The sequence below is a fragment of the Xiphias gladius genome, chromosome 15 (genome assembly GCF_016859285.1).
Source record: "Xiphias gladius isolate SHS-SW01 ecotype Sanya breed wild chromosome 15, ASM1685928v1, whole genome shotgun sequence".
In the NCBI taxonomy this organism is placed as follows: Eukaryota; Metazoa; Chordata; class Actinopteri; order Istiophoriformes; family Xiphiidae; genus Xiphias; species Xiphias gladius.
Window position 1 is genome coordinate 21,947,262 of NC_053414.1, and position 23,849 is coordinate 21,971,110.

General features: G+C 38.2%; 1 protein-coding gene across 2 annotated transcripts in view; it reads left to right on the forward strand.

Moving 5' to 3' along the window:
* The window catches only part of LOC120800623 (zeta-sarcoglycan), a 262,590-nt gene that overhangs the window by 162,318 nt on the left and 76,423 nt on the right, over window positions 1-23,849 (forward strand). For both annotated transcript variants that reach the window (XM_040146854.1, XM_040146853.1), the window contains exon 4: window positions 21,396-21,483. In XM_040146854.1, the coding sequence (XP_040002788.1) occupies window positions 21,396-21,483 (88 nt within the window). The remainder of the gene's footprint in view (window positions 1-21,395; window positions 21,484-23,849) is intronic.

Below are 23,849 nucleotides of genomic sequence, written 5' to 3' on the forward strand. Positions count from 1 at the left end.
GTTGCACTTGTCCTGGTCCTTAATGCCAATAGAGACTCTTTTGCCTCTCTTGTATTTGCCTGTGCTACAGGTAGATACACTTACTACATATCTTTCTACCGCTATGCTTACTACTAATTGCTCAATTGTATTGCAGTGGGTCACAGGTAGTGAGGAATATTTGACACATCTGTCCCCATATTGCTGACACCAAAGGATTTTCCAGGATTTAGTTTTCGGCGTTTGTTGACTTAGAGCATGACATAGCTGTACTTGGTGGAGATTCAGGATTCAGGCAATATATGTGAAGTGTTGATACTTTCACTGGTTCACTCATTTTATTAGAAAATCATCCTTGACTTGCGATGCTTATTACATGATCTCACCCAGCTTCTATTCACCAGCTTAAAATGCTTCGAGACAAAGTGAGCTGCTACTTTCTTTCGTTATATTTCAATATATTTACTTTTCCTATTGCTCAAAAAGTGTCAACCATAAAAGAACACTCCAAGTCCAACAAATGTAAAGTGTGTTTGATTAGTGTGGGTGGCTCTCACTACATGAGAATTTCTCCAGCCTTCAGCCTGCAGAAAGAAATGACTTCGACACGCTGTCTGTGATAATACGTGTTGACGTCAGAAGATGAGAGCTCCATCAAGCAGACACATGCAGAGGGCTTGTAAGACGTCTAAGCTTTTTCTGTCCCCTGAAACATTAAAAAAAAATATAAAATAAGAAGTCAGTGCCACCGCTGAAGTTAAATTAAAGATAATATAAAAAGAAGAAAGTAAAGTTTAACTGAGAGAGGTTTGCAAAGGTTAGTGGGGTCAGGGGAAGTGGGGATTATTTGATCATTTTTCTTGAAGTAAGAATATGGTCATAAATTTTTTATTCAAGACTGGGCTTAGAAGGGTGTGTAGTTGAGTGTATGGGGGTTTGTGTGTGTGTGTGTTTGTGTGTGTGTGTTGTGTGTGTGTGTGTGTGTGTGTGTGTGTGTGTGTGTGTGTGTGTGTGTGTGTGTGTGTGTGTGTGTGTGTGACTGCGACTGTCTGCATATTTGTCTGTCTGTGTGCGGGAAAATGTCTAAATTCCTGTGTGTCCGGTGTGTGAGTTACCAGCATGGACGTGTGTGCCAGACATGGTCGCGACCCATGTAAAAATAGTCCCCATTAACATTTAACAGCATTTTCCAGAATGTCAGGAGAATGAAAGTCACATCGGCCCTTGAGGGGAGAGAGGAAACGAGACTAAATGAATAAGAATATTAATCCCTTGCTCCAAAAGATCATTCCATCCCTCCCTCCAGCAGCTGTCTCAGAGGTCATATTGTCCAAACGCCAAAACAAATCCCCTCATCACAAAACTTGACTGGAGAAAAAGGGCACATGATGCCGTGCCATATTAAATGTAAGAATTTTGATAATGCTGTCATTAAAATGCATATTGCTTCACCCAAAGTCCATCAAAATGTGCTTGCCATTTCCTTGTCAAACCAAATTGTATGTCTGCCTTTAGGAGTTTCAGGCATCGAATAGAAGGCCTTCCAAGTATGAGCATTGGCCAAAATGTTGTAAATGCAACATAGCATAGAATTTTCTCTTATACAGCACAAAGCACTCTCTTCTTCCAGGGGGTAATGTTTTATACTTAGGCTGTTTTCTCAACCACAGAAGATGTCGGGATGAATTGCACGAAAGAGAAAATACAAAATTAATTACTGAGCACTGTATAGTTATGTGCTTTATGTTATTTACCTTCTATTATTCAAACCTTTACCAACAGAAAAAAGGGTGCAGTCATTTGTCTTTCAGACTTTTTCTTCTTCTTCCTTACACCACCATGAAATGATATGCCTGCCTTAATAAATTAATTAAAAAAAAAAAAAAAAATGTGTATATATATATATATATATATATATATACACAGATATATACACCTCTTGAACACCCTCCCTTCCTCATAACTAATCCTGGCTCTACGCAGCATATCCCTCCACCTCCATAAATACTGCATTACTGGCATAAAGGCAGTAGTAACCATTGAGCACAAGGCCATCAGCTGTGTGCCAGCACTCCATTTAACATTTGATTTAGTGAACTACACACACTCAGGGTCATTGATAGTTGGCTTGGTTTCTTCTTGAGTGCAGTTTTATTTTAGACTTTATTACCTAAACCCACAGTTACACAATATGTTTAGCTCTATATAGCACTGTCTGTAACAACCATGGCTTCAGCTATAATATGAGAGATACAATTTAGGGCAAAGAGAAGGATTACGAATCTTTGGTTTAAAGAGTGTAGAACTGCGATTTCTCTCTATATTGCAGTCATGAATTCTCTGCAGTAATTGGCATGATGATCAGGCGAGCAGATAGCTTTGTACAGACAAATTTATCTTTTAGCCCACAGCTAGTTTCAGTGATAGCATCAATGGGAAAATGAGGGCCTATATTAGGTAAAGGGACAGTCAAACAGAGATGTTTTGTTCCACAGCCACAGCTATGCATTTACTGAAGTGTGTTAAAGCATTTGTTCAGTGAATGTGATGCTCTAACATCAGAGGGATTCACGTTAACTACGCTGACTCAAACGCATAACATGAATTGCAGCATGATGAGTAAGTGAAGAAGAATTTTAAAAATAGTATTATATAACCAAGGCTGGTTGAGCATAAACTCTAATGTGCGTATATGCATCTGTCAGCATTCTCCTGAACCAGAACATATTTCACCATACACTCATCTGTTGTAGTCATCTCATTCAGTTTAATTTATCCACTGTATTGTCTTGTAATCTATCTAGTTTAGTCCATTCTAGTCTAACATTTCGAGTACAGTATCTTTACTAGAACAAAGACTGCACATCACCTAGTCCAGTAACTGGACAAGGGGTTTACCTCATAATATGTTGGTACCATTCTTTCAGACTAACAAAAAGTGTACTCTTCAGTTTACTCTTTCACTGCATTTAGGGCCACATTAAAATATCAAGATTTTTAGAATCAAGTCAAAATACTGTGAGGAAAAAAAGTTATAATATTTCAAGAATAAAGTCATTATTTTTCAAGAAAAAAGGTCATAAGAGAGTAAAATATGTTGCTTCAAGACCAGAATGTCATGTTATGCTTAGATCCGGTTGAGTAGTTTAGTTGTGCCTGTTTTTGCGCTTCCTGAAAGTCCATACTGTCATCTACAGTTACTACTTTTACTTGTAAAAGACTGGTGTTTGGACTACAGTGTCACTATATACACGTCCGGTCTGTGTTTCCTGGCTCTTCCACAGGTGCACAGGACAGTCACTACACTTTGTCTAAAGACACAGACGTCTTGTCACTGTGTTGGTTCGAATGGGATATTAGCATACCAGCAGAGCACAGAGCAATGCGGTAATGCACAGCATACTGTATGACAGGTAGCCTTTCATTTCGTAAAGAAACACTGAGCCTTAATCACTGTCTGATTCCATGACAGCACTCTTTTTTCATACTTTATTCTCAAAATATTACAGATTTTGTCCAGTAATATGACAGTTTCTTTTTCTAAATATTTTGACCATATTGTATTATGTAAATGAAAGTAATGAATTTAATAACTCACACTTACAGACACATCTATACACAACTACCATATCTGCCTACACACACAATTGACAATGTGTTCAAAGCAGACATGCTTTTTACAAGATGCACTCACAGAAGGGGAAAAAAAAGAAAAAAGCTTGTACTGTATGCACACAGTGAGTCATGTTTCTTTCTTACACACATGGACACACAAGTATTCCTCCCGTGTGTTTAAACAGATATATTTTTTTTTACCCCCATATAAGCAGTACACTTTGACGTGCTCATATTGAAAATGAATTTGATACCAAAAATACAAATGACATTGTCAGTACATTCTTTGCAGGTATTACGAATTCACAGGTTGTTTCCAGGGGAACAGTCTCAATCCTCTGTGTGAAATTAATTAAAGGTGGACATTTGAATTAATTAACTGGATGGGAGTGTGGCATTACACTGCTCTGGCCTTATGACATTAAACACACACCCGCACTGAGGAGGCACACAGATTAGATTTAATTATCAGTCTGCAGATCATTGGTACAATGTGGTTCAACCTTAATTACATATTGTACTGTTCCTCTGTGTATGTGTACATGAATCAGTTGGATTTCATTTCCATGAATGTGAGTCCAAAGTAACCAGGTTTCATTTTCTGCTGCTCCAGTGTAACATCCACGTATCGTGATTTTTAACTCAGCAGGAAAGGCAAGCCTTCACGGTTGCAATACTTGTCTCTACTGAAACATGCAAACTCCTTAAGGGAATATTCTACTGAACACCTGTGTTTGGAGTGTAAAACAGTCACTCCCTGTAGGCCTGAAAGGTGGCACTGGTGGCTAGAATCAGTTGAGATTCATAGCGGCTAAAACACATGGCAACTGTGAATCAGTGTCGCACCAACATGATTTCAAATCTACATAGACACGACAATGACCCACCATCCACCTGTGATGCTCCGAACACTTAGCCTGATAATCAGAATTGATTACCATTTTACAAGAATATTTTTTATTTTTTTATTCATTCATTCATCTTGACATTGTGCTCACATTAGCTGATATCTGTGTGGACAAGGGGGTTGTATTGTTTGGTTTTGCCCTAACCAATCAGTAACCATATCAATCCCAACAACATTTTAGTTGACTCTGAATCGGCTGCAGTGGTTGCTAGGAGCAGTTTTTCAAAACTTTTTGACAGCCAGAGAAGTATGCCGAATTGAGAGTTGTTATTTCTGTAAGTCAACTAACAAACAACCAGTACAACTGTGTAAATATAATATCAATATCCTTATCATCATTTTCATGGTCATTTTTCTGTCACATTTTATTGGCTGTAGCTAAATAAAATGATAACCCCATTTTTAATCACACATACAGAGCTCTAATTGGTCAATTGCTGTCATTGAACACAGCACCGAAACTCTTTGAATAACTGCACAAAAATTCCAACAAACAGTATGTCTAAATCCAGGTTCAGTCTTCAGGTTTGCTTATTTTTTTGGGTTTTTTTTTTTTTTTTTTTGGCTTGTAGCAATTTTTCCTGCACAAACATTTGACAGTTGAGGCAGTGTGTGTGCAGCTCACCTGAACTCTATGGGATGAGAGGTGTGGACACACATCTGAGCCTATCTAACCTTATTGTCCACAAAAGCCATAGGTATAAGCTTGATAAACGTATGTATATGAATGTATATGTACTTGTATACATACGTGTGTGTGTGTGTGTGTGTGTGTGTGTGTGTGTGTGTGTGTGTGTGTGTGTGTGTGTATATGTATATGTGTATGTATGTATGTATATAATTGTATGTATAAATGTATCCTGATTTTCTTCTTGGTAAATTCATGAAGGATTAAGTTTGCTTTCACATAGAGGTCACCTTTCCCTGGGGCCATGAAAATGACAGTAATAGATCTGACATTGAGAGAATCCCGTTGATGTTCTCAAATGTCAGTCTGGCACAGCAGAGGTGATAACTGAAGATCATTTCTGCCTAAAGATGTTGCAGCCTGGCACAACTGTGCAACAGAAAAGCCAATTATAATACCAAAACGATTGGAGCCTCAAGCTCCAAAGATGTCTAGGAAATCCAGTGTTCCAGGCAAGAGGCCCCTGCTTAAGTTGAAACCAGCAAATAGTAGGTCATTGATCCTCACATAAGCAAATGTAAACTGTTGATGGAACACAACCCCTATGGTTGGTTTAGGTATTAACAACAGGTACCACTACCAGCGTGTTAGCTCTGTCAATTCAAGTCAAGTTCATTTAAATAGACTCACTCATAAGTCTATTCCATACAGTGTTATAGGACCTTGACCACAAAACCAGCTTAAAACCACAGAAGTCTGGAAAGAGGATAGACATACACATAAGAAGTAAACTCAATGATATACAATTCACAAGGAGGGATAAGAAAGAGACAAGAGGTGCTGAGAGCAGGTGCTGCAGTTTGTCATTAACAAAATATGATGCAAAAACAGCTATGAAGAAAGTCAAAGCACACTTTCTCTGAGTCTCCAGGAGGATGAAGTCCCAGATCAAAACACACTGGATGAAACATAGACAGGAACCATGAATCAAAACTGACTGGCAGTCTGAGAAACAGAGCAGAGACAGTGAAAATGAGGGAGAGGAAGAGAAGACTCGAAATCCCAAGACAACAGGCAGTCCGTAGCTAAGGCAAAATGGGGAGAGCACAGATATGTGGAGGTAAGGGGACAAGAAAGTGAGGAACACAGCAGAGGGAACTAAGATTAAGGACTAAGCACTGGATGGAGATCAAAGAGAGATATAACAAGAATGTAAATAAGCAGGGGGTCTTCAGTTGCGTGGACAGCTGAGAGTTGAAAATTAATTTAAGAGAAGACAGTTGAAAGGGAGTTCAAGGAAAAAAGTAAAATAAAAATGACAGTGGAGAAAGATGAAAGAAGTGCAATTTTGAACTTTATTCTTAGAAGAATCATACATCTTTTAAAATCATTTCTAAACCTCAGTTTGTCCTGTCTCAACGTTCCAGCTATCTCTGTATCCCCCCATAGTGCGTCCTATCCATTAGTAAGATGCCCTCACTTTCAGCACCTTCCTTCGAGGAAAGCTATGCTGCAGTCTAGAAGTGCTGGCATCACTTCCATATCTCAGGAGCTCTTTTGAGGCTGGCCACTTGGGGGCAGCACAATAGATAGACCTAGCTATGTATTTAAGTACTTAAATTCATTGTGATTGTTAATCAGTAGTTTTGCACACTCCTCACGGTAGCATACGTGACATATGTTTGAGTAAATTAAAACCTTGGTATATTACTCATTTTTGTCTGTGTAATTTACTATTTATTATATTTATTTTTATTCGCAGAAAATGGAGAACAATAAGTAAATGGCTTATTTTATGCAACTCATGTCTTCTGTCTGCTGAATATCATCTTGTTTCTTTTTGTGGGAAACAATTTCCAAGATATATTCTTCCCCATGCTTGAGAACCAGTTCCAGCCTACTTTTTTTTTTCTCTCCTGTCCTATCCTTTACATTAATTCCCAGTCATCTTTCTCTTCTATGTTTCCTTTATGTTTCATCAACCATTTAAATCAAAGTCTTCTTCTTGGGCTCCTTGAGTGTTGCCCCATCCTTGCAAACTATTCCCATAAGTTCCATCTTTTAAATTCAGAGTGTAAATCTTGCAAAATAACAGTCTAGTTGCCTTTATTTGCTGTTACCTGTGTATGCAGACTCAGAACCTGGGCTATACCATTTTAATGTCTTTTAGGGCTATAATCTCCCCGTTGACTGGTCAGTCTATTTGTCCGTTATTTTCAGCAGCAGGAGGGAGAGATCACCTGTGAATACAACCCATGTTTGCACAACTTTGAACTCACCCAACCTAATTTAGACTGTTAGGTCTAACTTACTTAATGTTTAGCATTCACTGAATGTTTACTGGAAGTCGGCTCCGAAATAATTGACACCATGTCTAAGAACTCTTCGGTGTGGCTGCATTTTGTTAAAAAGGATGACCAAACAGATGAATCACCTCTTGATAAAGTTCTATTATTGGAGATCATATAAATATTGCCAGGTGCACGCTGGTCAGCTCTGAGTCTGTTGTTATAATTTCAGTATAAAATAATTAGGTTAAAATGATTTAATGTGCTACAAATAATAGCTTTTATTGTTTATTTATAATTCATTTAGGCTAATAAGGCTACCAGCTGGAGTGTACTCAGTGCACTATTGCTGATTTAGTTAATCGAGACATAACAGGCAGATTTTTTTTTCTCCCCGCGACCAATTGATTGGTTGAAGAGTAAGTGCGTTTTCGGTCGACCAAGATTTTCTTTGGTTGGCTACAGCCATAATGTCTTTCACATATTGCTACTCAAACGTGTCATCATCGACAGATGATGATTTCTCAGTTGTCGCTCTCTTCTTGTGGCTGCTGGTATGTGATGTCAAACAGAAATTCAGTTGTGGCCAACCTTTACATGCTGGAAAATGACACCTTATTCAATGCATATTATAGAAAATGAATTAATTCCAACAGGTTCATTTAGCTCTCTGCCCTTTTTATCTCCGTCATGTATTATCCCTCAGACCAGTACCCACTTGTCCCTCTCGCACTCTCCTCTCATCTTTGTAAACCAATCCCATGTCCCATTTTATGCAACATTTCACCATCAAGAGAATCCACTTTATCTCTCTCATGTCCTACCCTTGTAAAACATTCCCAGTAATTATGGAGGCAGCTACTCGACTGGGGATTTCATCACATGGCTGAGAGCTCTGTAGAGAGGCCAACATCAGGAAATCCCTGTCACAGCAATAACAAAGCACAAGACATACTGAACTGCTGGAAAATGAGCCAAAAAGCCCAGAGGATTTTGATTAAAGCCTCAGCTCGGAAACCAAATGCAAACACAAAGGTTGCCCCGCTAAAGAATGTTACAAGCAAGGTTTGAAGAAAAAAACCTTCCCAAGATTGTGTTCATGCAAAGAGTTAAAAAAATTGCATGGAATTTTTACGGCTAAACAAGCTTAGTGATTTATCATTTCACACCACAAGAGCTAATTGTTACACTTGATTGGTTTTTGGCATAGCATAAATCCTCAAGAATCCGGTAAGACACGTACTCTTTACATAAACTTTTAGTCCATCTGAAAAAGTTATGAAAAATCTTGCAAATTCTGCCTGATTTCTTCTTCAAAGTGTTTTTAAGGAGACAGAAGAATCGCACAGCATTTTTGTTTTCTTCTTCTATTTAACAGGATTGGTTCTTTATAGAAAATATAAACATGAAAACTCTCACCAGTCTCAAGCCCCCAGTGCATCAGAATATTCAGTTTGAAGCAGCCACATTCCTTCTAACACTGCTCCTTTGGGGCAAGAGAGCATACATTATTTAATGGCTATGACCATGCGATAACAAGCTGGGGATGCTGAGCTGGATAAAGGACACGTAAGTAAGCGTCGAGATGGGAAAGAGATGCCCGTATATATTTCATTGACTGGTCACTTAGGAAAACAACACATGTGGATTTATTTAGGTGCTCAGCATGCCATTCTCTTTCTTCTCTGTATACCTGGTAAAACAGAAATTGTCTGGGTTGAAGGCTGTATACTTGTCACTTCTGGTGCTATTTTCTTCTCCTTGTTATGCCTCCGCGCCAGCAACAGCCATTGCCGGAGGCACTATGTTTTTGGGTTGTCTGTCCGTCTGTCCATCCCATTCTCGTGAATGCAATATTTTGGAACGCCCTAAGGGAAATTCTTCATTTGTCACAAACGTTCACTTGGACTCAAGGATGAACTGATAAGATTTTTGGTTGTCAGGGGGCAAAGGTCATGGTCACTGTGACCCCACATCCGTCACATTCTTGTGAACGTGATGTATCGGTAATGCCTGGAGGGAATTTCATAACATCTGGCACAAATGTCCATATGGACTCAAGGATCAGCTGATTAGAATGTGGTGGTCAAAGGTCACTGTGACCTCACAAAACACATTTTTGGCCATAACTCAAGAATCAATGCGCTAATTGTGACAAAATTTAACACAAATGTCTAATAGGATATAATGATGAAGGGATGACATTTTATATCCAAAACGTCAAAGGTCAACTTCACTGTGACATCATAATGTTCTACAAATACACTTGATACCTTTTAATGAAGTCCTTCAAAGTCTCCACTACATATATATTATATTATATGAGTCTGGACAGACATGGATGTAAACTGCAACGTGACTGGTTGGCAGAGGAATACAACCGCGAGGCGGTAATTCTTGTTTGCTTTGGTTCATTTCTTTTTAACCACAACTGTGCTGTCTGTGATGTAGGTCAGTTTTGAGACAGGGTTTGATAACCCTGAGTCAAAGAATAAGACAGTACATTGTTGTATTATGTTTCCCCTAGCAATGATAACTTAGATCTAGATTAGGGCTGAAAACCATCAGGCTTCAGGCTAGTAATAGACCAGTAATTTAAGTGTCATTTATTTTTGCTAGCTATGATAGCTATCTGATCTGGCTTGCTCTGATGGAAAGGATTGTCCTTACTTTGTCAATGTGAAAGGGTTAAAGAAAAGAGTCTGTTTAGCCATTAAAGGGGAAAAACAGGGCTTTAGACAATCATACACATACGAGCACCCATATAACCATGGGTTCAGTACAAATGAAAAAGGATCTGTTATGATTCCCTGGGGAATTGGATGGAAAAGAGATGGCACGGAAACTACAGGAAGAGAGAGGCACCAGAGAAATAAAACATATATAAGGAATACTATCAGATGTTGAATTAATTTTGACAGTACGTGTCTCACCAGAGCGCTAATGCAAGCGACAGACTACCAGTCATGTTCAAGTCATGAATGAATAAGAAACGAATAAAAACAAATTTTGGAAGTAGTTGCCTTAAGTTGTTTTCAACAATGGTATTCTGGAGACTGCAAGTCAGTTTTTGTCTGTGTATGTGTGCGTTTCAGCCACTACAGGTGTTGAAAACTGACTCTGATCAATAATCTATTAGCAGCAAAACATGTCTGCGTGGGCAAGCACAAATACACTCACACGCACAAGCGCATAAACATTTAGACACAAACAGGTGAACAAGGTCGAATATAAGTTCAACTACTGTCACACTTGTAATGCACACGTTATATACACATATTGTCTCAGACATAGGGCAGTCTCCTTCTGCACTTATACACAAAAACTATCTTTATCATAGATGCACAAACTTATCCGGAGTTAACTTATTCCTCTTTCTCCTCAAGTATTTGCACCACAGGGGGATATTTCATGGCAAATGGAGTATTGCAACTTTATCTGCTCTGCTTTCCTGTCGTCCTCCGTCCTCTCCACTTATCTTGTCTCTTTTCCTCTACTCAACCATGCCACAGGACACAGAACTTGAAGAAAGAGTTGCTTCTTTAGAAACAAATATGACCATGGTGTAGCTGTCAACGTTCCTCCACGCTGATTTGGTTGCATATTGTGTGTGTGTGTGTGTGTGTGTGTGTGTGTTTGTGTGTTTGTGTGAGTTTTTTTAAAGGCGAATTTTGTATCTAGCTGTTCAAGCTTATTAATGTTTGAACACACACTGCATACTTAATAATGTTATATAAGTATAATGACCTTGAGTGCGAGTACGTGTGTTCTGCACACTGGTGTGTGTAGTATCTTGTGTGTTAGCGCAAATGCCTACATGTATCTTTTACACGATGGATTAGTTTTGCTGGTTCTCACTGTAGTCCCACACTGCCGGATCACGACTCAACACCTCACTGCTTCATTGCCGTAACAACACAATTGAATTCACTTTGCCTCCATGCAAGTGTAAAACAGATACAGAAGACATATCTACGTGATGTTAGTCGAGTACATTAATACTGTGCACACTGAGTCACATACATGTGTTGCCATTTTTTATGGATTTGCTATGTGTGCGCACGCAGGGGTTCATGTACACTAAAATATATGCTTCATCAAAGCATGCATATGAAACCATGTTATTACAATGAGCAAAGTCCCCTTAGACAAGCGTTCAGTCTGACCTGCCATGACTGAAAAAAGAATGATGGTAACTGACTGTTTTTATATAATATGTATCCTGTAGATGGTGGTGTAGTGGCTCGGTTAGCACCGTTGCCTCACAGCAAGAGAGTGCTGAAGGGTTGAATGTGCTTTTCAGCCAGATCCTTTTTGTGTGAAGTTTGCATGCTATCTCGTGTCTGTGTGGGTTTCTTCTAAGTGAAGAATTGTCCATAAAAAAAAACAGTCTATAAGTGTGAATTTGAGTGGGTTGTGCTTCAGTCCTTTGAATGGCTGGTCAAGGGTATACTCCCGCACCTACATGGAAATGGATGTGTGTTTATAAAGAATTGTAATATCTACTTGGCTCTGGAAATATAATTTCATTTTTTTTTTCAAAGTAACCTAATATTTAAGATTATATTATTTATATCTTTGTATTTCATTATTTTAGATGACCTTTGTGGTTGTGCCCCAAAGTTTGCCTCCTCCTGTTTTTTTTCTGTGTGTGTTCTTGAACCTCTATCTTAATGAGGAGAAATAGTTTGCACAAAAATAAAGATAAATAAAATTTTCCAAGTGTGTGTATGTGAATAGCACAACACCAAACAATACCAGTCCAACAAAGTCCAAAAAAGACCAGTGACTAACAGGTGGGAGTAAAGTACAGTTGTATGCAGTCGCTTGCGTGAGCATAGTTGTGTGTTTTATTTTTATTTATTTTTCTGTTTACTATTTTTTCACTCATAGGTTTTGTTCAACCATGGCAGAAACTCTCATAAAAATATTTCACTAATGCCACAACAGGACTAACGGTAACCTTAGATTGTGACAGTAGATTGTGAGTTTAAGACCATTATATGAAAACGTATTCCAGCTCTCTAATCTCAAATGTTATGTAAAGCTCCCTCAAATGTATTTTATCTCCAAGCCCTCAGGATGGAGGTATCATTGTAAACCCTAATTTGTGGGATAGTTTTTTTTTATCATTTTTTTTAAATTTTATCTATTGTTATCTATCTCAGGAATATGACATACATGGGTAGAAACTCTTTTCACTAGGGGCTAGGTAAATTGAATTATGTGGTGAGAGCAGCCATCCCCTGCAACAAGCAACCGTGCACAAATCAAGTATTTAGCTAAAGTAGCTGATGCACATGATAACATGTATCAATATGTTCTGTATATAATTCAGGGGTGCTTTTTTCCAGGATAAGCTGAATTATGCATAGAAATAAATATTTGAAATAAACGAGACCATCTTGCGATTGTATCACACCAGCCGCGACACCTGTCAACATGTTGAGGTTCTGACCCATGAGTACTCAGTAGTCATTACGTCATTATTACATGATGACTTAGTAGTCATAAATACCATATTACATGAGTTGTCAGTACTCATGGAATCGGACCACACTCATCTTCGAACTTGGCCTTCATTTTGATTTCAACTCCACACCTGTAAGGTTTCGTGGCTGTATCTTCCACGGTTGTGACGGTATTGCAGTGACAAAATCTATCAACAGACAGACAGACAGACATATAGACACCCGCCAAAATACTCAAAACTGCCTCTGTGGCATTTCCCACTACAGTAGGTGTCTCCAAGACCACGTTTTGCCATGATGACACACACTCACAAGACTCAAAAGGTGAAAACAATTCCAGCCCTGCTGTTCTGGCTGGTAATAACCCCTAATCTGCGAAATCGCAGTCGCTCATCTAACTTCAGTCTTCTCTAGTATTTCTTTTTCATCTGGCATATATTTTCTGGAGTTTGTGACTTTGTTGACCGCTCCCTTAAGCACCATACATTATCATGGAGAAGCAGAGAGTAGAGGGCTGACATTCCGGCTTCTGTGTATAGATCTATTTGGTGTGTCTATCTCTAAAACAAATGATCTTTGGTTTACCCTCCTGTGCCTTCAATCTCTATCTTACTCTCCCTACTTTTTGCTCACTCTTCGTTTCAAGATTTATCGCTCTGCAAGCCTGAAGCCGGGAGGTCCCAGTTTACTGCTGACTCTCGCTTTCTTGGCCCCTATCCTATATCCTTTCCCTCACTCAACCTCTATTTAGCACAAGCCCACCACCCCAGCCCTCTGTCACGCTCACCCTTTCCATCTCTCTGTATCTACTTTCACCTTTTTCTCCATCTGGTAAAGAACAGTCCATTCTTTGGGTATCAGTCTGGCTGCAAAAGCAATGGGACTTGGTAGCACAGTGGACCCCAAGAACTGCTACTATTCCACGCGGTAAACTTTTTGGGAATAACAACAAAAGCAGTAATTTATATCATTGATCCCCATAAAATCTTGACATTGCACTGTTGATTTAATGGGTCTGTCTGCAGATATCAAGATATTTTCTCCTTTCCTTGTAAATACTGTTGGATTATAGTAAAACAAGACTTTTGAGATAATAGGTTTCAACAGAATTTTACTGTGCAAAGCTTGAATCTGAATAAACCATGACGAGATTGCCTGGAACAGGTGAAAAGACGGCAAATAATTTTTCATCTAGCAGGAGAGCTGGATTAATGGTTTCAATTTCTTTAGGGTGGTGTCAGGAGACTTGCAAATAGCACACACCTGTTCTTGTTATGGAGTGGTATATGAAAATAGAAAAAGCATAATGATGGGGGGGTAGAAATGCATGCTGCTCTCATCGCATGAACACACACCAACCAGTGAATGCTAGCTTGAAGATGCTGAAAAACTCAAACTATGCCCTCATGCAAAAGCACAATGCTCAGATACATGAATGACAGTATTATCTCCGTGATGACATTTTTCGTTGATTAAAAAAAGGCTGAATTTTTGGGATTTCAGAAGACTGAATCTGTTTTTTAAAGGCTTTTAAAGGCACCGCATGTAACACTTGTGTTGAATTTCTTTAAATGTGGAGCAGTGTTGGTAGTGGACATTGGTGCTTAGATTCCTGAAACACGGTGTATAACTTACAGTGTGACACACAGTGTCACAAGAAAATTACTAAAAGAGCTGCAACAATTAGGCGATTAAGCTGTTAGTTGATCAACATAAAATAAATTGACACCTATTTTAAAAATTGATTAATCATTACTTATTTGATTTTAGGCATTTTTCAAGCAAAAATGGCAAAATAATTAGCTGATTTGTTTTTCAGATTTGAGGATTTGATGCTTTTTTGTGATATGATAGTTAACTGAATATATTCGGGTGAACATTTGGTCAAATAAAACAAGTTGTTATACATCAGTGAATACACAATGTTGTCAAAAGCCTTTCTAAAAAAAAAAAACTCCATCTAGCTGAAATGTGTTAAAGCAGCAGGTGGAGCTACGTATACAATATTGTCATCCTAGTGCAACAAAGAGTGGCATATGTGCTTTAGTACCGATACCATTGCACGTTCCCTTTTTCACATGCAGAGGGGCTCTCTTACACTTTTGTCTGGCTTCAGTCCTCAGCAGTGCTTGAGCTCCACCTAAAGTAATAAACCTCCTGACCTTAATTTTCTTAACTGTAAAGCAACCATTCAGGTAGTTAAGTATACGTGAAACTTGACAGTTCATAATGTGTTTCTGCGGCGCTTCTCCTACCTCATTTTGTTCATGTCTTCATAAGATTTTCATCACAACACAGTTGCCAGATTCAAATTATGTCTAGTTTACCTAAGAACCATAAAGTGTTAATAGTTGAATCCCCACCAGAACCAATGTAATGAAATGATAGAGACACATAATTAGGCAAGTGGACAACAAGCCAACAGTCCCTTCCTCAAGCAGAAAACAGATTTTCATGCAACAAGTGCATGAAATCTGGCACAACAGTCACCCTCAAAAACACTGCAGTCCTGGAGGTACCCTCTGGTTCAAGGGGCCCCAAAATTAACAATCTCAGCTCCTACTTTTTTAGCCAGCAATATGCATGCCAAGTTTTCAACAACTCTGAGCTCAGCTAGCCAGCAAGGGCAAGCTGACCCCCCTACCATCCAGTTTACAAGGCTGCACCACAGTTTCTAGCAGCAGCCAGTTAGAGCCAATGTAGTTGCTCAGATACATTAATTAATTCAATCTTGAAGAAAGTTTTACACTGAGTATAACACTTAGGAAATCTTTTTATAGTTTTGTTATAAGGCAGGTTATAATTTTAAGGTTATAATTTTGTTTTGGCTTCGATTAGACTTGAAAATCAACAATTCAATCAAGCAGTGCCATGACTGGTGTTTAATATTTCTTACATAGAGGTCTAAAATAATTGCAGTAATTTACAGAAGGCCCAAACACACACACACACACACACAGACACAGACACACAGTGATCTGACATGTCATGACTGGCTCAGTCTCATCTCAGCTATCACTTTGAGATTTAAATTGATTAAATTGATCTCCAAACTGTTGGCACAAGGCTTGTACAGGACATTGATGAGATCTTAGACGGATGATAAGGCACCTGAATGCACATGAAGACACTTGAACATATTAAATCCAAGAGAGTAAGCTTGTGAGCAACTGGATTATTTTCTGTTGTTATATGGCCGTGGGATAAAAAAACAACAAATTAGCACTGCACACCAACAAACACTCACTTGTTTAATAGTCCTTGCTAATTAGCTGAATTAAAGTTGAAAGAGAAGTAGAGAGACACTGCAGGCACTTCATCGCACACTACTTGATTGGTATTCTGTTTTAGCTTAGACTATATACCATCTACTCGTCTTTACTGATGAATTTAAACAAATTCCCCTGTCTGTCTCAGCTCCCCCACTCTTCAACTTATTCCCCACTCTGTTTTATTGTCTCGCAGTTGTTGTTCACAGCACCTTCTTAGTAACAGCCAATTATCTTTAACGGTGGGAATCTTCACATATTAATACAGAAAGACATAAATACACATGAATCAACATGATCAAATGAATAGGTAAGTAGCTGCTGCTCATTTAAGTTAAAATTGGGATCATCTCTTGAAGAGCCTCTAGTTTAAATGTCTTAAACGTCTCTCTGTCAAACCACCACAATGACATTGTATTCAAGTCTATGCATCATTTTTCAAAGTATGCAGTATTAAAACTACAAAGCTACAAAGTCTCTAATTCCCTCATATCAAAGAAGACAAGTTCGCCATATCAACTTAAAAGACTGCCTCCAAGTGACCAATAAAATCAGTTATTGCATGTTTAAAACTTATTAGAAATGGATAATCGATCATAGGGAACAAGGGGAATTGCGAATACTCAGTCTGGTGGTGTGTTCAGGTGCCTGAGAGAGATACATAATCTTTAAGGCCTACAGTATGTTATTGATGCTGATAGCCAACCATAATTGTAAATACTGACAAAACTGATTAGTCTATTGCTGAATCATATTTGGCCTGAAAAAATCTGAGTCTAAACCCAGAGTCAGACTGAGTGGAGGACAGACAGATGGTCTGGCTGGAGAGATGGTGGAAGAGCCGAAAGCTTTTTATTAGATTGGCAGCTAAAAGTATTTCTTGTTAAGCACATGCCCATAGCCTTTTAGATATAGAGATAGACAGTCAGCCAGTGAGACAGGCAATCACAGAGATACAGTCAGGAGAGCTAAAAGCTGTTATTAGGCTGATGGCAAAGACGAATCAACCAAATGTATCATGTATGAGGCTTGAGTTCCCAGCTGTTGAGACGTATACTCTATGAAATTAGACAGCTAGCGAGACAGACAATGAGATACAGACAGGAGAGCTGAAATCTGTTATTAGAGTGATGGCTAAACACACATAACCAGTCACATCATTGATGAACCTTGAGTCCAGACCTATTTAGACAGTCAGAGAGATGGTCAGTTAGCGAGACAGCTGAGCTGAAAGCTGTTATTAGAACCCATTTGTACTGGTGGCTGGAGGCTGTGATGATGATCCGCCAGTCCACAGCTTATTATTACCTGAGTAATTACAATGGCTACCTCAGGCTGGAAGCCCTGTGCCTGTATTTATAATCAAAGCAAAATTAAACTGTTAACTGAATTAATGTCGCTTTGGTGTATGTTGTGTCAGCTCACAAGAGACAGCATGATGTGTCTACCTTTAGTGTATTTTTTTTTGTGCCTCTGTGCACATTTCACTCGATGAACGGAGATTTATGAGCAAGAAAGTAAACACAAAAGCCAGAGGGACAATGAAGAGAGCGTGAGAGGGAGATAAACAGAGAAGTGAACTGAACATAAAGTAAACATCACCCATGATGTATGGTATTTGCAAAGAAATGCTACATAGACTCACCAAATCATATTATGATAGTTTTTTTTTTTCATAATATATAATCATCAATCTGCCAGTACCATTGCTGTTATGGTATGCTTACACAAAGATGTCTGTCACGTTTTATGTTTATAAGAAATGAGTAAAACACTGTGAAAACCTTCCAGGAGAGATTGTCCAAAAATGTGCTCTGTTGTCCCTATATTTAAAAGGTTCATCACATTTCAACCCTCTCTATGAAGGCCTGCGTTTCACTTTGTCTTTGAGAGTGGCTGATCAGAACAGCCATAAACACCGTTGTCTTCCCACATCGCACAAACTAGTTCTTTTGAGTATACCCCCGATTTAACTCGTAGTATTACTTGCAACCACTTGCAGCCAGTTTTGCCTGCTAATCTAATCTTATCTAATATATCATATCATATATCATATATCATATGTCATGTCATATATCATATCATAAACCTATGAACCTATTTCTCTTAATAGTTTTGAATATGATCTGAGTATAGTTTTGAATAGTTTGCTGTTGCTTATTTTTATTGCATTGTTAGCTTTCATTATGGTCTTTGAATTTAAAAATCCACTAATTTTTAATATGTGAATGTATTCATAGCCTAAATTTGTGATGTGTTTTATGTGGTAATGCTCCAGGGCCCTTTGATATGGTATTGTTTAATCAGTGCACTAATGCAGGATTGTTGTGAGTGAATTTGGTGTTGGATGGTCTGAGGTGGACTCATCTGTAATCACTGTGAGGCTGCTGTAAACTGGCCACAAGAAGATCTGTTGGCAGTCAGTATTAGTGTTAAGCTGTAGTCTGCAACCAGCATGAAAAAATGGCAGTGCCATATTTTCATGTCTTAGTAGTATGTGTCAATTTCTATGTAAATAGCAATGAGAAACCGAGTACAAACTCTGCCCACACAAAGACACCTCCCACTGATTGGATTTCTGACATCAAACAATGTTTAAGATGATGTATGCATCACCCGATGGATTAAAATGTAAGACATGAAATGATTACCACTCTGCATTGCAAAAACCTTGTCAGTATAACAACAAAAGTGCAACCAACATCAGACTAACATTTAAAATGAGAAAACATTAAAACCACCATCAAACCTCAGGCAATCTTTACTAAAGATCAGAGCTATAAAGAAGAATTTTCATGGTGAAAAATGAACCTTCAATGCCACAGAAAACTAACTGAATAAGTTCTCAACACAACATATATGGAGGGATTCTGTGGCCAGTTTTATTTCAGCGGCTTACTAATATTGTATGTGTAGCGTTTCGAGCAAAATAAACACATGGAAGTATGTTTGTCAAACTATATTCATTATTTATCAATATGTTTTTTTATATAATAGCTTTATGGTAAAATTCCTAATAGGTACTTATAAGCAGTGTTCTTTACAAGTCACTTTTCAAAAATGTGTATCTATATCGTAGATGTATCTATTCATTTTTAATAATATTCTTCAGACTGTTTGAACTAATCACATAGCACCCAGCATGCTTGAGCACAGTGCCTTTCGACGGACGCAGAGCATGCATCATAAAAGTTCACCACATCACTTTATTTTCTACAGTCATAGTGGAGACTGTGCACTTGAGAATTCGGAATTTTACAACTGAGTTACCAACAGTCTGAAAGGATTTCATCCGGGTATCGTCTGCCAACATGGGCATTAACAAGCATAGGACCCGTCCATTCTTATATAGTATTGTGGTGATGACATCCAGTTAATTTTTAAAAAAATGTTACTTAAGTTAAAACTGGTAAAGTGGGATTATTGTTGATCGTCTCTTGTAGGATCAACAATTTTATCATCAGAAAGGCCTAGCCATTATTATTACCTGCTCCTACGTTTCTCACGTACGCACCACCAGTCAGAAATTAGCTTCAATCACCCATATATGAATAGACATTAGCAGCTTCTTAATAAGCAGCAATTATTTACTGCCTTTATTTCCATCTATTTGCATGCGAGTGCTTAATCAAATAAGACTTTCCATCAATAGTCACTAGTCTAAATGACAGAGTCCTGCACTAAGTGAATGGGATCAGGCCTGTTCATGCACACTGCTCATTGAGCTGGAATGATTCAAAGCATATTACATCTGTCATGCTTTACAAAATGCCCATTGCTTTAAACAGAGTGGAAAGATAATATAGTGAAGCCTATCATACGCTCCGCTGAAAATAATTAATCCAGTATACAAGCATTAGGAAAGAGATGAGGGAAGCAAAGCGTAATAAACCGTGTGGAGCATTCATTTGTTGTTTTGCAAATTTGTTACCTGACTATGTATGAATGGGTGGTGTGTGTACTGAGGCAGGGGTGTGTATCAACTTGCACCTGAGCACTCGTATGGATATTGTTGTGTTATATTGTGTTAGTGTATGTTTTTATGCAGGTGTGTTGGTGTGTACGTTATGCTTTTTGTGAGTGTGTTCTCTCTGTGTCCATAACTTTTATTTGTCCCTCAAGCTTGTGCAGTGGTGTGTTTGTGATTGTGATCAGCCCGTCCCGAGTCTCTGGACACTCCAGAATAGAGCACAGACAGGTGTGACATATTAGAAATTTGGTTTTGACTCGCATAAGCAGACCACAAAACAATGAATATCCATCCGTAACAAATAGCAAAACACAGAGAGAGAGGGAGTGAGAGAGGATTTATCCATTTCAATAGATCAGCGACTTTCCATTTTAACACAAATCTCATTTGGAATTCAGACCAGAATGCAGCAAGATATTAATTTGGGGAAATCAACAGAGAAATTGGGACACCTGTGAGCTATTCATTTCATGCCGCCAAAACAAATAACCAATTTAAAAGAGAGAGGGAGAGAGGGAGAGAAATGAATGGAAAGAGAATAAAAAATAAAATGATGTAAGTGCAGGGATATAATGAACGAGGAAAGAAAACGGAAGGAAAAGTATGTTAAGAATGTGAGCAGGAAGAATTTGCAGAGTGATGTACACAGTAGAGGCAGAGAAAAAGATGAAGGAGGGAGGGTAAGGGGCTGAGTGAGAGAGAGACAGTGAGACATTAGACTCAGTTTGGCACTTAATGAAAATAGAAGACATGGGGTTTGCATTCATTGCAATGTTCATCCACTGAATGTAATTCAATGTGGGCAGCGTGTGCCTCTATCAGACTTTAAAGATTAGAGCAGAGGTCAGAGTCACTGTTATCTTTTATGCTCATTGCATTGAGAATAATGGCCTTTTTGCAGACATACACACACAAATGGACAAACGAAAACAAGCAAACACACTCACAGACAGGATGCTGCTTTGAATAGATTATACAAATTAGATGCAGAATATGTGGGCGGGAAGAAGAGAGGGAGTCAAGTGTGAACTGTGAAGGTTGATACAGGCTTAGGCAATATTGGTTATTCAGGTTAATAGTAGACCAGTATCGACTGGTTCTCAGAGGGGTGAGGGAAGGGGTTACAGGGAAGAGATAGAAATCAGAGAACACGTGTGAGTATGGAAAATACGCAGTGTATCAGTATACATGGATTTGTTTGTGAGAGTGTGGAAGTATACAATTTTCTGTTATTTTAATCATCTTTCTCTCCTCTACTCTCTTTTTAGGACAGTCCATTGATCCTCCAGTCAGACAGAAATGTGACTGTCAACGCTAGAAATGATCAGGGACAACTGACTGGTCAGCTAACCGTGGGTAAGACATGCACACATACCATACAAAACAAAGAAATGTCCACACATACAACATTGGCAGCAAGCATTTTCTTCTGAAGCAAATTCCAAACTAGATCATTTCTCTAAGACAGTCAGTTATATTGCTTTGTTTGTGCTTGAATTCATGCATGCATTTTACCTCCTTCTGTTTACCAAACTAAATGCTATCTGTTTTCATTAGTGTATCTCACTGAGGCTGACAGCCGTGGTGTTTCCTCAACTAAATCATTTTTTCAGGCTCTTATTGGATTAGACAGGGCTCGGTGTCTTAGAGAGAAACAACACTTAGAAGACATATGACTCAGAGTTAGGTACGTAGGTATTTGGACAGTGACACAGTTTTCATAATTTTGCCTCTGCACACCCATTGTGCACACACAATGAATTTGAAATGAAGCCATCAATATGTGATTGAAGTGTAGACTTCCAGCTTTAATTCAAGGGGTTTCACGAAAATATTGAAATAACCGATTAGGAATTTACAGCCATTTTTATACATAGTCCCTCATTTCAGAGGCTCAAAAGTAATTGGACAGTTGATTGACAGTCAGTTTCATGGTCAGGTGTGGCCTGTTTACTCATTATTTCATGACAAATTAAGCAAATAAAAGGTCTGGAGTTGATTCCAAGTGTTGAATTTGCATTTGGTAGCCGTTCATGGGAACTCTCAATATATGGTCCAAAGTGGTCTTGACACAGATGAAGGAGGACATCATTAGGCTGAAAAAACAAAAGAAACCTTTCAGACAGATGGCAGAAACTTTAGGAGTGGCCAAGTCAACAATTTGGTACATTCCTAAAGAGAAGGAATGTACTGGTGAGCTTGGCAACAACAGAAAGCCTGGAAGACCATGGAAGGCAACTAAAGTGAATGATGGAAGGCAACTAAAGTGAACGATCCCAGTATTCTTTCCTTGGTGAAGAAAACCTCTTCACAACATCTAGCCAGGTCAAGAACACTCTCCAGGAGGTATCAGTATCAGTGTCAAAGTTTACAATCAAGAGAGGCTTTCATGATAGTAAGTACAGAGGGTTTACCACAAGGTGCAAACCGCTGGTATAACTCAAGATCGGAAAAGACAGATTAAACTTTGCCAGAAAACATCTAAAAAAAATAGAGATGTGACTTTTCCAGATTAATCTGGAATTCTGGATTTTCTGGCCTGAAAATGTTACCCACGTGAATGATGCAGATACTAAAAAAAAAAATTGGATGGGGGTGTATGAGCTCTGGATCGACATGCCCAATTCCACACCTGCTGTGTACCCCTGTTGTACTCATGCGTCAGCGGAACATTGTCAATTAATGAGAAGTTCGCCATTTTGGATGGGATAATTCGGGTATGTCAAAATGCAGGTCAACCTTGAATTTGTTGTGGATTGATCCGACAGATGATCATTCATTGGAGAAGAGAACAGGACCAAGATATTACCATGAGTTAAACCAGACCACAATAGAGAATTCTGAGAAATTGTCTTTTTTTTTATCATTAACTTTTTATTGAAAGTTTGAACAAGAGAACAAATGCAAAGATAAGATACTTGTTTCATTCTGGGATTCAGTAGAGTAGGCTTTTGCTTTTAAAAGTATAGACTTTACTAGTTAAAAAATTCTAAGTATCAAGGCAAGAGAAAAAATATCAGAAAGTAAGTTATTAGAAAATCGAAGAACTTTGTAAAAGAGAAACAGTTTGGTCTTATTGATATGGATTTAACATGATCAGTGTGGATTCAAGCTTTTCTGTCTGTTGACAGTGTTTTTTTGTTTTTTTTAAGTTGTCATCCTAAGCATCTCGATTTGCTGCTGCTTTGGTGACTTGCTATTAGTGCCCCAATCTCTGAGAACTATGGCAGAGATTTGTTTGGGAAGTGGGTATCAAGGGAAATTAGATGGAAAATGGTCACAAATGTGTATTACATGATCTACAAATGAAAAATAAGATTTGTACAACAATTTGTGAATAACTTTAGGTATTCACAAATGGGTGTTCCAATCCACACACAAATACCAAGCAATTAGTGTACATGTGTAAAAAAAAAAAAAAAAAAATTTTTTTTACAAATGCACACATCAAAACCTGAATAAATATTAATATTTCATGTACAAGTTTTTAACTTAAACTTCACAGATCTCAAAATTTTTGCTTTCATAAAGCTTCATTTATATACAAATTTCAAAAAATATGTACCACTAAGGTAAAATTTTTACTGTCAATTACTTAGTCTAATAAACAACTCTTGAGTCATAACATTGTTAAAATGTGTACATCTGGGGTAGTAGTTTTAAGGACCCATGCGCAGCCATTTTATTGTTTTACACCTAGTGATCAATTTCAATACTTTTTA